This window comes from Callospermophilus lateralis, chromosome 11 (genome assembly GCF_048772815.1).
Source record: "Callospermophilus lateralis isolate mCalLat2 chromosome 11, mCalLat2.hap1, whole genome shotgun sequence".
Classification (NCBI taxonomy): domain Eukaryota; kingdom Metazoa; phylum Chordata; class Mammalia; order Rodentia; family Sciuridae; genus Callospermophilus; species Callospermophilus lateralis.
The window spans coordinates 22,302,273-22,317,625 of record NC_135315.1 but is presented as its reverse complement, the minus strand read 5'-3'; the positions used below and the strand labels follow the sequence as shown (position 1 = coordinate 22,317,625).

Sequence of the window (15,353 nt, the reverse complement as noted above, 5' to 3'; positions counted from 1 at the left end):
GGGACTGGGGGAAGGAGGCAGAAGGGGCAGGCTGGCTGCTTTGAGCTTCTCCATGCAGCCCCCGGGGCCGGGTGCCTGGGCAGGAGGAGGGGGCAGAGCAGCTGCTGGCGATTTATTAAGCAGTCACGGAAAAATTGGTTTATAAATTAACAGCTGTTTTAACTTTAGGGCCTCTTCTTCAGGGAATGGAAGCAGCCGACTGGACCGGGATTGGAGTGTGTGTGAAGCTGGTGGAGGGAGTGGGAGGCGGAGAGATCAGGCAGCTGGCATTCTTCAGGGGGCAGCCTCAGCTGGCACCTCGGGGGGCACCAGGCAGTGGCCGGAGCAGGGGGTCTCCAGGTGCCCGGGGCTGAGGCTGCCTCCGCTGTGGGCTGCAGCTCGCTGTCTTCGCAACATCCCAGCTCCCACCTGGGGGCGCCAGAGGGCACAAAGTATGTCCTCTTTTCTATCACCAGAGGGCAGCCTCGGCACATCGATTTCGGCTTCTCCAACTGTGGGTCCAAACTGGGCTGGAGGAGAGAGAGAAACCAGGTCCAATGCCAAGCAGGAGAGAAGACGGCGCACGTGCATGCTAACGATCTTGCCCTCTTTCATCCTGAATGTGTTAAAGACAGCAGTAAAGAACCAGCGATGTGTCAGACGGCGTTTGAAGCAGGCTCTAGGCAAAGCGGCTGAAGCCCTCTGAACCTCACTTGCCTCCTCTGTAAAATGGAATGATACTAGTGAGGATCAAAAGAGATCATGCATATAAAGATCCCAGTCCAGTGCCCAGCACAGAGTAAATGCTTTATATACATCTCCCGTGCAATCTCTATGACGTATTTGCCTCCTTTCCTCAACCCATGCTCTCTACAGTATGTAATGCCTACTATATTTTGAGTATAAAGATAAATGGTGGGAAGGACATATTTCAATTTGGCGTGCTAAGAGTTATGATACATCCATAGTGGGGGGAGTTGACTTCGATGAGGCAAAAGGACGTCTTAGAGTGATGGAAATATTCTTTATCTGTGTTGTGGTGGTCGCATACTACAAAATGTATACTTAAACTTGTTACATTTTGCTGGGCATAGTGGAGGACGCCTGTAATCCCAACGGCTTCGGAGGTCGAGGCAGGAGAATCTCTAGTTCAAAGCAAGCCTCAGGAACTTAGCAAGGCCCTAAGGTATTCAGTGAGACCCTGTTTCTAAATAAAATAGAAAAAAAAAAAAAAAAGGCTGGGGATGTGGTTCAGTGGTTTAGCTCCCTTGGGTTCAATCCCTGGTACCAAAAAAAAAAAAAAAAAAAAAAAAGGTACATTTTGTTGTATGTAAACTCTAACTGAAAGAAGTTGATTGTTTTTCTTTTTAAAATTAGTGCATTGTAGTTATACATAATAGCTGGGTTCATTTTGATGAAATCATATATGCATGGAATTTTATTTACTTCATTTCAATATCCAGTGCCCCCCCATTTTCCTTGCCTCCTGCCTCCCCCTATTTTTCTTCCTTTACTCTACTGGTTTTCCTTTCACTCACTTATTTATTTGTTTCTTATTTTATTATCTCACATGTGAGTACATAAAGGTGGAATTCACTGTGGTATATTTATTCATGCACATAGAGTGATTTTGCTAAATTCATTCCACATTTCCTCCTTTTCCTGAACCTCCTTCCTCCCTCTCAATCTCCTTCTACTCCACTGATCTTCCCTATATCTTTATGATATCTGATCCTCCCCTTACAAACTTGATTTTTTAAAAGCATCTAGCCAGGTCTGGTGATGCACACCTGTAATTCCAGCTACTGTAGAGTCTGAATGAAGGAGGACAAGTTTGAGGCCAGCCTGGGCAACTTAGCAAGAACCTGTAACAAAACAGAAAATAAAAAGGGCTGGGATGTAGCTCAGTGGTACAGCGCCCCTGAATTAAAATCCCTAGTGCTTCCAAAACATAATAAAATAGCACCTAAGCACCCAATGTGAAAATATTGAATGGATACATAACAGATGAATGAATGAATTGTCTCAGATGATGGCCCACCTGTCCTAGTACCACCATTGTCCCCGCTGACAGTGCCTTGCCTTCTACTTTCCCTTATCTGTGTGTTTCCCCAGAGATGGACCTTGGAATTTTTTTCTCTGTCCCCTGACCCATCCCAATCTCTCCTTGAGGGCAAGGAAAGATGCCCCTGAATGCCCAACCAGCACTGCCTAGCTCCTCTAAGGCTGCTTCCCAGGACTTCCAGGGGCTTGCCTTCCAGCTGCCACATGCCAACTCTGCCAACTCCAGTTCACTTCAGTGGTGCCAAGGTCACCGGTGTGATGCCCAACTACAAATCCATGGTGCCAGCAGCTCCATCTGCCCAAACCCTGGCTGATTCCGCCATCTGCTGGCCATTTTCAGAACTGCACCCTATAGCTGCAGGGAAGACGAATCCTGAGGACTATCCTGAGTCCTGAACTGGACTAGGGGCTTTAAGTTTTATATTATTGAATCATCACAGGCACCATGGAAAGTGGGCTTTGAAATGTAAGAAAATGGGGGCACGTGGAAGCTAAGGAATTTGTCCGAATCCACACAGTAAACTACAAATCTGAGATTCCTACTCTCCAGTTTTAAGTTCTGTTCATGTGACTACATCTTGCCTGGGGAGCAGGAAGGAATATCCCAGATTGTCCCCTCTCACCACCTTCAAGAAGAAGGGCAGAGGCCTCACTACACCATCCATAAATCACTTTCCAAAAAAGGTGAGTGTAGTGTCTGCTGCGTGCCAGGCTCTGTGACAGGCACTGGGCAATGATGAGAAGGTAAATGCAGGAAGAACAGGCCTCAAAACAGGGCTCTCAGACCTATAGTGCATTAATAGACACCTACTGTAAACTTTTTTTTTTTTTAATCCGTCCAAGCAGAAAACCCATAATTCAATTAGAGTTAAGTCAAACGAGGTCTTGAATTTGTTCCTTGGACCTAACCACCCATGCTTCTAACTCGAGAATAATAACTGGGGAGTGGCATATTATTTTTACATCTCATTTGCATATGATTAATCCCAAGTCAAAGTGAATGCAGGTCACTCTGTGGCCCCCAGCTTCTCAGCCCCTCATCTCCCAAGCCTGGCCCTGGTCCCCTCCTCCAGCCTCTGTTGGGCTTCACTGCCTCCACCAGCCCCGACCCACTCCTGCCCCTGCCCGCCCTTCCCCTCAGCTCCCAGAAGTGCAGTTCCCTTCCTCCTCTCTCGCCCACACAGCCCCCGCCACCTGGCCGCCCACCGGAAAAACTTTTCCCCAAGTTCTTAAGAAGTCGCGTAGGATCCAGGAGAGAAAAATCAAACTAATAAAACCTCATTTAATTCCTAACGGAGGGCAGAGCTGTGAGCTGCAATTATCTTAATGCTGAGCTATTTTTACTCTCTCTCCATCTCTGTCTGCTGCTTCTCTGTCGTGACGCTTTCTCCTCTCTGCCTCCCTTTGTCTCTCCATCTCTCACATGGGTTTTCTGTCTCTTTCTCTTCGCTTTCTCCTACCTCCTCCCCTTTCTCCCTTATCTCCTAGCTCTATGTCCCTATCCTCCCTCCCCTTCCTATCATCCTTCATGTCTATACCTCTGTCCGCTGGTCCTCCCCATCCCTCATGGCCCCAGGGTTGAGCAGTCAGAGGCACAGGTGCTTGGCAAAAGCTGGGCGAAGCGGGTGAAGAGCTCCTTTCCACTTCCAAAGACCCCATCTTGAGGCCTGACTGACAGGCTTTCCGCTCTGTCTCCCTTCCCAGGTGCAGCCTGGGTTCAGAGGATTCTTCCTGACTCAGGGTCTCCCAGAGCAGATCCTCCAGGCACAGGCCCTGCTGGTTCAAACAAGGCTCCCAGCCCTTCACAGCTCCCGTGGGCGCTGAGGAGCAGCTGGGGGTTGTGCCCCCATCCCTGTCCTCTCATCACTGTCCGCTGTCCTCTGTCCCTGTTATCCCACTCTGTGATCTTTCCCTGTACACCCCAGTTCTGGCCCTTTGCTCTCACCTTGGTCCCCTGATTGTTGAGGTTACTGCCTGACCCATGCCCTTCTTACTTTCAGGACCCCCTTGCTTCCCCTCCTAAGGTTAAACCTCCGAAGGTCAACCCTGTCTTTACCACTCCCCACCACACCCCATCTGGAAGAGGGGTTCTGGGCCAAGTCAGGGGCTGCCAGAGGTGTCCACACCCCTGAGCCAGCAACCTGGTATCCTGGTATCCGGCTGTTTCCTGACATATTTAAGTCAACAAACACACAGGGACTTGAGCCAGGCCTGGGTTGAAGGAGCTGAGTGGCCAGGACATCCCATTCCTGTGAGCAGAGCTCTGCCCCTCCCACCACTCTCTCACCCCAGGAGTGGACACTGACTGTGGGGCAGAACTTCATGCCCCTGATTCCATTTCCCCATAAGCTTGCTCTGGCCTCTCCCTGGGCCAAAGAGCCAGTGTGCTGGGGCTGGGAATGGAAAAGTTGCTGTGGGGTTGGAGGCTAGGGAGGACTCCTGGCTGTTCCAGGCCCAAGAGTGACCAGGAGAGAAAACAGCCAACACAAACAGAGCCCGAGGAAGACACACGCCTATGCACACACACACCTTTTGCTCGCTACAGAGAGTCCCACCCTGGTGAACAGCCCTGAAGAGGGAAATGCCAGCTCCTGCAAAGACCAAGTGGCTTGGACAGGTAAACAGGGACTCTCCAGTCCACAGGGCGGCCCTCCCCTCCCCTCCCCTCCAGACACACACACACACACACAAGCACCTCTGTAGAAAGGAGGCATACACCTCAGTAGCATAAGCACCTTTCTCCCAAGTTCTGTTGCTCAATGCACCCAGCTCACACATGTGATGGCACGTGTACTGGTAAGGCAGCCCCCCACCTGCCCCCTGGGCTGGCTCTGTCCCCCCCCATTAGATCTGGGGAGAAAAGGCAGAAGACACGTGAATGCAGGGTACATCATGGTAAGGACACATCCCCCTCTCCCCCAGGGAATACGCTCACATTCACAGCCAGGAGCCCCTCTTCTGCATAGGCCCTGTGGATACACTGCTCCCACCCCTCAAGCTGGCACCCGCCTGCCCATCACCTTGACAGCCTCTGACGTCCTCCCCCACACCCACACCCTCCCCCGCACACACGCAGCCCTCCCACGCCCTGCCACTCACACCCTAATCTTTAACACTCTGACACACTTACTCATGTAGACTCACACACACACTCACATCACACTGCTCCCCCCATTCCCGAGCTACAGCACCGCGGCCCCTGGCACTCACTTGCACATACTCCCTGCCACGATGTGACTGACACGTGTCCTCCCACGCACACCTAGTTCACACGCACTCGCTTTCCAGGACACCCCCATTCACAGCGTGACACGCTGGTACTCTCGCCTCGCCCTCACAGACCTTCCATGAAACTCCAACTACCAGGGCCACTAAGTGGTTAAAGCCCGAGTCCCTGACTTCCCGCTGGCCCTCTCCCCTCTCCCTCCCTCTTCATCCTCCCGGCTGGACTCCATCAATAATGCAGCTTGGAGTTCTGGGGAGTCGGCAGGGGGCCCTCGGCCGCTCCCCGCTCCCCAGCCCAGCCCGCGCTCCACACCTCCTCCCAGCCCCAGGGGAGCACGGTTCTCGATGCTCATTGGCTACTTTCTCCTAGGCCCTCCCTCCCAGCGCCCCGCGCCAGTCCCAGGCAGAGGGGACGGGCAGGGACCCCAGATTTGGCACCAGAGGAGGGAGCCCCACAGAGACCCAGAGACCGGGAAGCGAAGAGAGGACGGGAGGGAGGTAGAGGCAGGTCAGGATTCGCTGAGAAAAGACCCGCGGGCAGGCAGCGACCCCGGGAGCTCGAGGAAGGAGGCAGAGCCCGGGGCGCGGGAGCCGGGCAGCCCGTTGGGGCGCGCGGGGACCTGGGCGGAGACCCGGAGCAGGAGCGCGGCGGGCCCGGGAGTGGGGGGCGCGCCGAGCCCGGCGCGGGAGGCGAGCCCGGCGGCCGAGCCCTCCCGGCGCTCGCTCGCCCTCCCCTCGCTCGGCGCGGTATTTTTATCTGTGCGGGAGCCGCCGCCTCCTCCTCCTCCTCCTCCTCCTTTTCCTCCTCCTCCTCCTCCTTCTTCTCGCCGCACGCACTCGCTGGCAGTGCCACGGCCCGAGCAGCACAGGGGAGCCGAGCAAGGACGCAGCCCGAGATCCCGAGGCGCTCGCCATGGACCCCAAGGACCGCAAGAAGATCCAGTTCTCGGTGCCCGCACCCCCGAGCCAACTCGACCCCCGCCAGGTGGAGATGGTAAGGGGGCCGCGCTCCGCCCCGCAGCGCTCCCAGCGCACTCCTCGGAGCTGCTGAGCCCACCCGTCCGGGGATGGGGTGCCAGGAGGGCACGAGGCCTCGGCCAAGGCGGGGGCGCCGGGCAGCGCGTGAAGTTGGCTGGAGACTCGGCAACTTTTTCCCGGCCGCCGATTCCCGGGCCTGAGAATTCTGAGCTTCGAGACAGACTGGTTCCTGGGAGACTGTCCTTTCCGCCCTGCACACTTGCCCTGGGCTAGTTCCTTTCCCTAGGTTACCACCCGGACCACTTGTCCCGTTTCCAGCTCCAGAGCTGGTCACATGTGAGAAAACTGGTACATCACACATTGACCCTATTACACGGCCCAGGAGTCTGAGCCTGTCACCCTGGTTCCCCACTGCCCTGCTGGCCTCCAGTCGCACTCTGCATGTCTGACCTGGAGTGACTAGCACCTTGTTCTGACCTCTTTCTGTTGTGGGGTCCTGGAGCCCTAACCTCAAGGTGGGAGAGGTGACCAGTTACTCCCTTATGGGGGCTGGGAGGTCTCCAAATGTGTGTGTGTGTGTGTGTGTGTGTGTGTTTGGGTGTGGGGGGGTTGAGGCAGAGGTCTGAGCCCACAGCCCAGCAGGGGACACTTGTTGATGAGATGCCACTGGTTTCCAGCAGAGCAGTGAGAAGGGGCCAAGTCATTCTACGGGGATACTGGGGGTTGGGGTCTGGAGGGCAGTGCTGGAAGCCTGGCAGGGGAAAGTGACAGTTTCAGCTTGACTCACCTGGTTCTCTTTGTGCATTTCCCTGGAGCTCAAAAGGGACCTAATTAACTGACAGTTGGTCTGATTGCCAAGCTAGTGGGGGGGGGGCAGTTGCTGGGAGTGCACATTCCCCCACTCTCATGATACAACCTGGCTCCTGCGGCAAGGAGGACAACTTCTCATTTCTCACAGGGACTGGGTGAACTCTACAGTCTGAGAAAGATTGCCAGAGAGGGCCAGAGCTCTCCCTGCCTCCAGAGATATCCCCAGGCCTCTGGGCATCTGGGACTCAGACCCATACCTGAGCCTCAGTGTGAGGCCGAGGTGTCCGAAGTGCCCTGGCTTAGTCTTCCTTTGTAGCTGGATCCAGTTTCTTTGGAGCTCTTGAGCTGTTCTTAGGTGGGCAGGGCCATGTGGGTGCCATGACCCATGGGCATCTCCTCCAGAGGGCCCATCCCAGGCATCAGGAACCACAGACCACAGACTAAACCACAGCTCCCAAGGTCTTCAGAAACTGGAGAGAGGAAGGGCCTCAGTGAGAGAAAATAAAAAGGGAGGTGTTAGCTCTGGAGTAGACATGAATGGAACGGGCCTGGGCTAAGAGTCAGTGACTAGGTTTTTTCTAGTCCTTTGGACTTTGTGTGCTGTGTGACCTTGAGCACATGGCTGAACCTCTCTGAATCTCAGAGTTTTCATCTGTGCAAAATGAAAGGGTTGAAAGAGCTACAGAGTTCCTTTTAGCTCAGACTGCCTTTGATTCAAAGGCTCCCTGGGGTCTCCAAAGCATTTTCCCTGTGGCCTGGGCATGGGGGTGGAGTGGGACCTAGGGTGTTTATCCTGCAGGTGTCTATCCTGCCCCTCCTTTTTCCATCTCCTTAGATCCGGCGCAGGAGACCAACCCCTGCCATGCTGTTCCGGCTCTCAGAGCACTCCTCACCAGGTAGGGCCCCTTCTTTCCCTCTCCATCCCACGCCCCACCCTAACTCTGATGCCTTCCTGAGGGCCCTGCCAAAGTCCCAGGAATAGGAGGCGAGCAACGACTGGGGAGTAGATGAGGTCTGGGAGCCCAGCTCTGCTGTTCAGGCATTAGCAGGGCACCTCCCAACACCAGGAGGGAGGACACACCTCCCTGTCCCCAGAGACTGAGACTTTATGAAAAGTAACTGGGATTCTTTCTCTCTCCCTCTCTCCTTCTCTCTGGATCTTCTGTTGATGCTGGTCCCTTTGATGGCTCCCTCAGAGGAGGAGGCCTCCCCCCACCAGGTGAGTTTCCTGGGGCAGCTGGAAGGAGGATGCCTGGGCCTTTTGGGGTGGAGTCGACCTGTGCCTGCATTGCCAGCCAACTAACAGAGGGTGCCACCCTGGAGAGACATTAGCATGTCAGTGGGTACCTCCTCTGAGAGGTCCTGGTGCCAGGGCGCCCCAACAGATCCTCCTCTGCTCAGACTGACAGGACCTAGAGTCCTAAGCCAAGCCGCAGCTTCTGGGAGCCCCCATCCCAAAGCGGCAGTGAGGTCAGGGCTCTGCCTCAGTGCAGAATTCATTGGCAAAGCCTAGACCAGTCTGCCAGGGTTGCCAACGTAGGATGAAGTGGAGAGAGGGGAAGGAGCCTCTGAGGAGTCCATTTAACCTGGCTCTTCCCTTGCAGAGAGCCTCAGGAGAGGGGCACCACCTCAAGTCAAAGAGACCCAATCCCTGTGCCTACACACCCCCCTCGCTGAAAGGTACTATATCCCACCTGTCTGTCCTGTCTGCCTGGCTGTTCCTTGAGCCCTGGAACTGGGCTGAAGTGGGGGAGGGGGGTGAAATGTCAGCTCTTGTCAAGCAGAAGTGATTGCTTCCTGCATCACAACCCAACTTGGAGACCAGCTCTTTCTTGCAAAACACAAGGTGCCCAAAGACTGGAAAGGGCAGCTGTGGCCCTTAAAACAGTTTGTAGGGGGTCAAAAGAAAAGACACACCCAAAGTGACAAGTGGGTGAAAGAGACTCAGTCTGCATCTCCACTGTGCAAGCTCATCAAAAGGCACCTTCTCCCATGGATCCCCCTGTTTTTCCCTCTCCTTCACCTCTCATTTGAACAGATCTGCATCCAGGATCTGCCCCATTTCTGCTTTTCTTTTCTGTATTAACAGGCAAGTCATTCCTGTAGCATATACTGAACCCCTACTGTGTGTCAGGCCTTGCTGGTGGGTACTGGGCAAAATGAGTAAGATCTGGGGGCTGGGATGTGGCTCAGTGGTAGAATGTGTGCTCAGCATGCAGAGGCCTTGGGTTCCATCCCTAGCACTGGGAAAAAAATGAGATTTGGTTCCCGACATCCTGGGCCCTTTGCCTCCAAGGTCATCGAGAGTTCGAAGAGGGGAGGGTGTGTGGCCCAGGATTGGAAGGATATAGAATCCAACAGGCCAGCAAGGCAGGCAAAAGGGAAGCAAGTTGCAAAGGGCGGGAGGTGGGCATCCCAGGGGAGCCTTAGGGCCAGATGGAGACTTGGCTTCTGTCCAGGGACTGTGGGAGATGCACCTGAGGGAGAAGGGGTGCAGATCTGGTAGCTAAGTGCCAGGCACCTACCCATCTCCACCTCTACTCCAGCCTGAGTCTCTTCCTGCCTGGCCAGCCCCCTCCTCCCCTGAAGAGGGGGAGGGAGACCGGAAGGGTGTGCTGAGAGCTCCCTAGGGTGGGTTTAAACTGTTCCCTGGCACTAGCCAAGATCAACAGGTGCACCTGCCAGCCTGTCTGGGCCAGAGCTGGGAGTAGAGGAGAAGGGCAGGGGTTCTTTCTTTTCCTCCAGGACAGGAAGATGAAGGGACACAGCGGGTATGGAAGGACTTCTCTACCTGTAGGGTCACAAAGCAGGCATGAGGGAGAGGTCGCATCTTTGCAGGAAAGAACATAATAATCTGCCTCCTCCTGGAAGTGATGGGGTGAGGGGGGACTGTCCCCTGGATTCTTTTTGGTGAGAGGTGTGCTGGGGATTGAACCCAGGGCCTTGCGCATGCTAAACACACTCTATTGCCCATCTACATCCCAGCCTGGGGCCCAATGGTGAACGTGGGGACATGGGGTGAGGAGACTGGGGCCAGGGTGCTTCCCATGCACCTGGCAGTGGCCAAGAATTTGTCTCCATCCACACTCCCCTTTGGGTCACATCTTGAAGAGTCTAGGTGGGGAGAGGCAGGGAGGTGGAAAAGGGGTCAGGAGCGAGGTGGGCATTCTGGGGACCATGTTGGGTTCTTGCAGATAAAAAAGGGAGACTTGCTGGGTGGGGGGAGTTCAGGGTCCCAGAAGTGAAGAAGCTGGAGGAGGCAGCCTGGGGAAGCAGGCACGAGGATGAGGGAGGCAGGCGAGGTGAAGCACGAGGGAGGCCACGGGAGCCAGCGCAGGTGCTGCACACACCTATTGTCGCTGCAGCTCACGAACTGGAGTCTCCTCCCCCGGCTGGGGGGGAAAGGAAGCTGCCCCAGCTGCCACCTTCTCTCTCTACTCTCTCAGGGGCCCTCCCCAGAGGGCGCTGTTTGGTAGGATCCTGCTCCTTTCTGGGCCAGGGAAAGGGCCTGGCAGGCGTGGGGGTTTGTAGGGAAGGAGTCAAAGGCCTTAGGGGCAGGTGGGCAACACTGTCTTGGCTGGGGGCAGGATGCTCCAAGGCCAGAGCTCTCACACTTGGTTCAAGGTGTAGCTTTGCTGAATGCTCAAGGCCAGGGCAGGGCAGTTTATGATTTATTGCACTTTTATTGCCTGGGGAACTTGCCCAGAGTCAGTGGGAGGCACTGGGCTGGCTGCTGGGGGCAGGGCGGGGCAGTAGGCACACACAATGCACCCTCTGTGCCTGTCCCTGAGCTGGCAGGAGCACTGGGCCTTGCTCACTGCACCGGAGGTTTCCAGGCAGGATCTACCCCCTGGACTTTCTGAGGGGAGGGAGGTGGGCAGACCAAGGAGCTGCTCAACTCTGCCCTGCTGGGCGTGTCCGGCCTGGGGGCCATGAACTGAATGTCCCATGTGCTTTAAAATCTACCAGCCTTTGACCCCCTGCCGACTCTGCTCAGTCTCAGCTCAGGATGTTTCCTCAGCCCTATCACTCCCCAGAACCCTCAGCGTGGCCCTTTTCTCCCAGCCCCCTGTTCCTTTCCATCTTTGGGAAACTTTCCTCCAGCCACCCACACTGTTCCCTTCCTAGGCCCTATCCAAGCAGGTCTTGGTGGCGGTGGGGTGTGTTTGCTGCTTTCTAGGTCACCGCAGAGGGAGCTGGGAGCTTGGTGATGTGGGTCAAGATTGTGGGGGCCGCATCCGAACAGGCCACTTCCCCAGACATGGACTTCATTGGCTGCAGACTATTGTATCTTCAATCCAGAATCAATTATTCCTACTCTTGGAGCCTGGGGCAGGGATGTGTGGATTGACATCTAAGAAGGGGTGCTTTGGTGGTGGTGGGGTATTGCATGAGGACTGGGGTGAGCCATGAGCCCTAAGCAGGCAAGGTTCTCCCCCAGAAATGGAAAGGAGCAAAGTCCCAGCCCACAGACAGCAGCTTCTGCCTGGTGGATACTGTCTCCAGGACTGGCTGGTTGGCAAGGCCAGCTCCCCAGCCAGGGCATGGTTAGCTGCTGCTGTGCCTGTCGGGTCTGGTCTTGCCTAGCCTGGCACCCTATGGTGTGGGACTGCTTTGTGGTGCCAGTCTCTGGGGGTGGCCAATATCTTGGGACAACTTAAGAACCAAATGTGATCAAATTTACCCCCTGCTGCTTCTGCCTTGGTCTGGCCTCCAGCAGGCTGGCCTGTAGCCTTTGGCCCTTGAACTGTGTCTCCTGAGAAAGTTACCCCTATCCCAGACTCATGGGGAGGAGCTCTGGGGGCTGTATCTTGGGCCTGGCTGACCCTCGCCTTCCGGGGTCCTCTCTGTGTCAGCCGTGCAGCGCATTGCTGAGTCCCACCTGCAGACCATCAGCAACTTGAGTGAGAACCAGGCCTCGGAGGAGGAGGATGAGCTGGGAGAGCTGCGGGAGCTGGGTTACCCAAGAGAGGAGGATGAGGACGAGGAGGAGGATGAGGACGAGGAGGAAGAAGAAGACAGCCAGGCTGAAGTTCTGAAGAGCATCAGGGGGTCTGGTAAGCTGAAGGGACTGTGAGGCGTGGGTTCCACCACCATGCATTAGGCGTGCGTGCTCCTGGAGGATCTTGGAACACCCCTTCCAGTACAGTTTCATACAGGTACACAGCAATGACACCACGGGGCCTCCCCTCCTCCCACCCCATAGAATTCCTCATACTTAACCTCACCTATGACGTTGGCTTCCTCCAGTCTTGGCTTTTTCATCTCACAATCAGATTTTCCTTAGTGATTCCTCTCTTCCCTAAGAATTAAGGCAAGACCACATGAGGGTTTGAGGTTAGAAGTAAAAAAGGGGGACTGGGGTTGTGGCTCAGTGGTAGAGTGCTCGCCTAGCAGGTGCAAGGCCCTGGGTTCGATCCTCAGCACCATATAAAATAAACAAACAAACAAACAAATAAATAAATAAATAAAGGTATTGAGTCCAACTACAACTTAAAAAAAAAAAAGAACTAAAAAAGGACTTTCCACACAAGAGCAATGAGAGGGTGTGAGGAGATTCGGGAATGGTGGACTGAGAGAGCCCAATTTCCCCAGTGCCTGTATTTCTGAATCTGGGATGTGGTCTCTGCTGGGATGCAGGGGGCTGGCTGATTTGCCCTCTCCAGGACCCAATGACTGTTTCTTCCTTTTCCTTCCTAGGGGGATGGAGGGTGCCCTCTAGTGTCCAGATGGAGAATCTAGATTTAAGAACTAATTTGGTCCTCTGCACCTCTGACCTCAGCTGCCTGGGGGAAAAGGGACCAGAGAGAAGCTTAAAACCTCCATAGAAGGGGCCTGAAGGCAGAGGCTCCAGGTCCAAAAATCTCCATGCACCATCCTAAAACCCACAGAATTCTGGGCAGAAAGATCTCATCCCTCCCACAGTTATTTCTTCCAGCCTGGCCATGGAAGCCTGTGCCACATCTATCCCTCCTACTGCACCCTAAACTTTGAGGTATCATTATTTATGGGAATGACAAACAGCGGACTATCCCTGCTTGAAGTATTTAACCCTTAAACCCAAACAAGATAGCTTGGGTCACCTGTCTGCATCTCTGATAGTGAGGGGACCAGAGGACTGGAATTGTTAACTCAGCTCCAACTGAGACCCCAAGAGCAGGGAGAAGGGACCAGTCTCCCAGGACACAGGGAGAGGGGTCAAGTCTCCCAGGACAAGCAGGAGGGCACCGGGTCACATGACAAGACTACCAAGGAGCAACATTAACCCCCAGCACTCCTGAATGCTGGCACTGGGCTCTGCAGGCATTATCTCATAATCTTATTTGAGGTAATCTACATAATGTCACTCATCCACAACATCTCCTTCAGCAAGGTATGGGCCGAGTATCTAAATCATATGTTGAATCATTGGAAGAGTTGTTCTAGTCCAGTGCTCTCTCCACCATGCTATGGTGACTCAGAAAGCTTGGCCTCAGTCATCAGAGTAGCTCTTTCTCCAGGACATCCAGACGGACACTCAAAGCCTGCGTTGGTTAGTTTGCGGTGAGGGAATGGAACCCAGGGTCTCACATGTGCTAGGCATGTGCTCTACCACGGAGTTAGACCTCCAGCCCATCAAAGCTTGTGTTTTGATTCCCTGTCTTCCATCCCTAGCTGGGCAGAAGATAAGCTATGGCCAGGGTCTGGAGGGGCCCTGGGAACGTCCGCCCCCTCTGGATGAGCCTCAGAGAGATGGAACCTCTGAGGACCAACTGGAAGACGCAGCACTAAATGGTAAGGTTTTGAGCGTGGGATGAAGAGATGGAGTGGGAAACTTGGGGCGTGGGGCCAGGCCCTGACTTCCTCTCTATTTGCTTTGCAGAGCCAGGGGAGGAGCCTCAGCGCCCCAGCCCTCCTGAGCCTGGCACTTAAGTTCCCAATCATGCCTCTCCCCAGAGGAAGTGGAGGGGGCACCGCTGTTCCCTAGAAGCCCACTCTGCCCTCATCCTGTTTTGTACCCTTCCCCTCACCTGCTAGGGCTGCGGCTTCTAAGTTCTAGAAGACTAAGGCTGGTCTGTGTTTGCTTGTTTGCCCGCCCTTCGCTGATGCCCAGAGTCTCTGATGCCTATCCCTGCCAGTTGTTCCTCCATTCACCCAGTGGGAGGTGGGATATGAGCAAGCCCACGCTGGAAAAATCAGAAACCCAAAACAAGGATTGCCCCTTTATAATTCCACTCCTCAGATCCTCTCCCCTGGGCACAGGAGACCCACAGGGCAGGACCCTAAGATCTGGGGAAAGGAGGTACTGAGAACCTGCAGGTGCCCTTAGATCTTTCTCCATCCCCTCTTCTTTGGAAAACTCCAAGTCACTACCCCTTTCACTGGCTTCTACCAGGACCCAGGACAAGACTTTTTTCTCCACAGCCTCCATGTTTTGGAACTCTTCCCTTTATCACCCCTGCTCCTCCTGGGTGCCTGGAAGATGGACTGGCAGAGGCTGCTTTGTTGCATTTTGTTTGTGCTTTGATGCCAGGAATGCCACCTAGTATATGTCCTTAGAAGGGGTACACGTTGGGGGGGGGCGCCAGGATTTCCTTGTCCTCCAGCTGTTCTGTCCCCTTCTCCTTCTTCCCTGACTCTAGACCTGAATCTCCCCCATGCTGTAATAAATCTTTGTAAATAACTGTGCTGAGACTCCTCTTTCAGGGGAGGGAGGAGAAGAAGGGAAGTAATGAAGTGTTCTGATATAGAAGGTTGGTAGTCATCCAAGGGTCAGGACCTTCACCCTAGTGTCCAGTCCTCTGGGAGTTTTTTCTGGAGATAACAGGCTGAGACACTCAGGAGGGCCCACAGAAGTTCTGACTACTGCTATGATGGCTGAAAGGTGAGGTGGTGGAGAATAGAAGTCCATCAAGAGTAACTGTGGCCTTCTTGAAGGGACTGGCTCTTCATTCTCACAGATCTCCCCACAAGCAGTTCCACAATGCTAGACCTGTGTGGTCCAATACCCATGCTATTTCCCATTCTCCCAGCCTTAGGGAGACTTCTCACCGCCCCCCACCCCCAGTACTGGGCATTGACTGGGGTGGGGGCTGTCGGGAGAGAGGATTTTACATTCCCAGTCCTTTTTATTTTATTTTTTGGTTCTGGGGATTGAACCCATGGATGCTCTAACACAGCTATAACCTCAGCCCTTTTTGTTTTATTTTGAGACACGGTCTAAGTTGCCCTGGCTGGTTCCAAATGTGCAGTCATTCTGCCTCGACCTCCAGAGTCGCTGGGATTACAGGTGTGGGTCACCGCGCCTGGCTGGAAGA

General features: G+C 54.5%; 1 protein-coding gene across 1 annotated transcript; it reads left to right on the top strand.

The window, feature by feature from the left end:
* Positions 1-6,045: 6,045 nt before the first annotated feature.
* On the top strand, positions 6,046-14,446 carry Ppp1r1b (protein phosphatase 1 regulatory inhibitor subunit 1B). The gene is made up of 7 exons (XM_076870814.2): positions 6,046-6,262; positions 7,892-7,952; positions 8,253-8,275; positions 8,661-8,736; positions 11,913-12,113; positions 13,711-13,830; positions 13,919-14,446. Exons 1-7 carry the CDS (start codon positions 6,182-6,184, stop codon positions 13,966-13,968), a joined length of 612 nt encoding a protein of 203 aa, XP_076726929.1. The 5' UTR covers positions 6,046-6,181; the 3' UTR covers positions 13,969-14,446.
* The last annotated feature ends 907 nt before the right edge of the window (positions 14,447-15,353 follow it).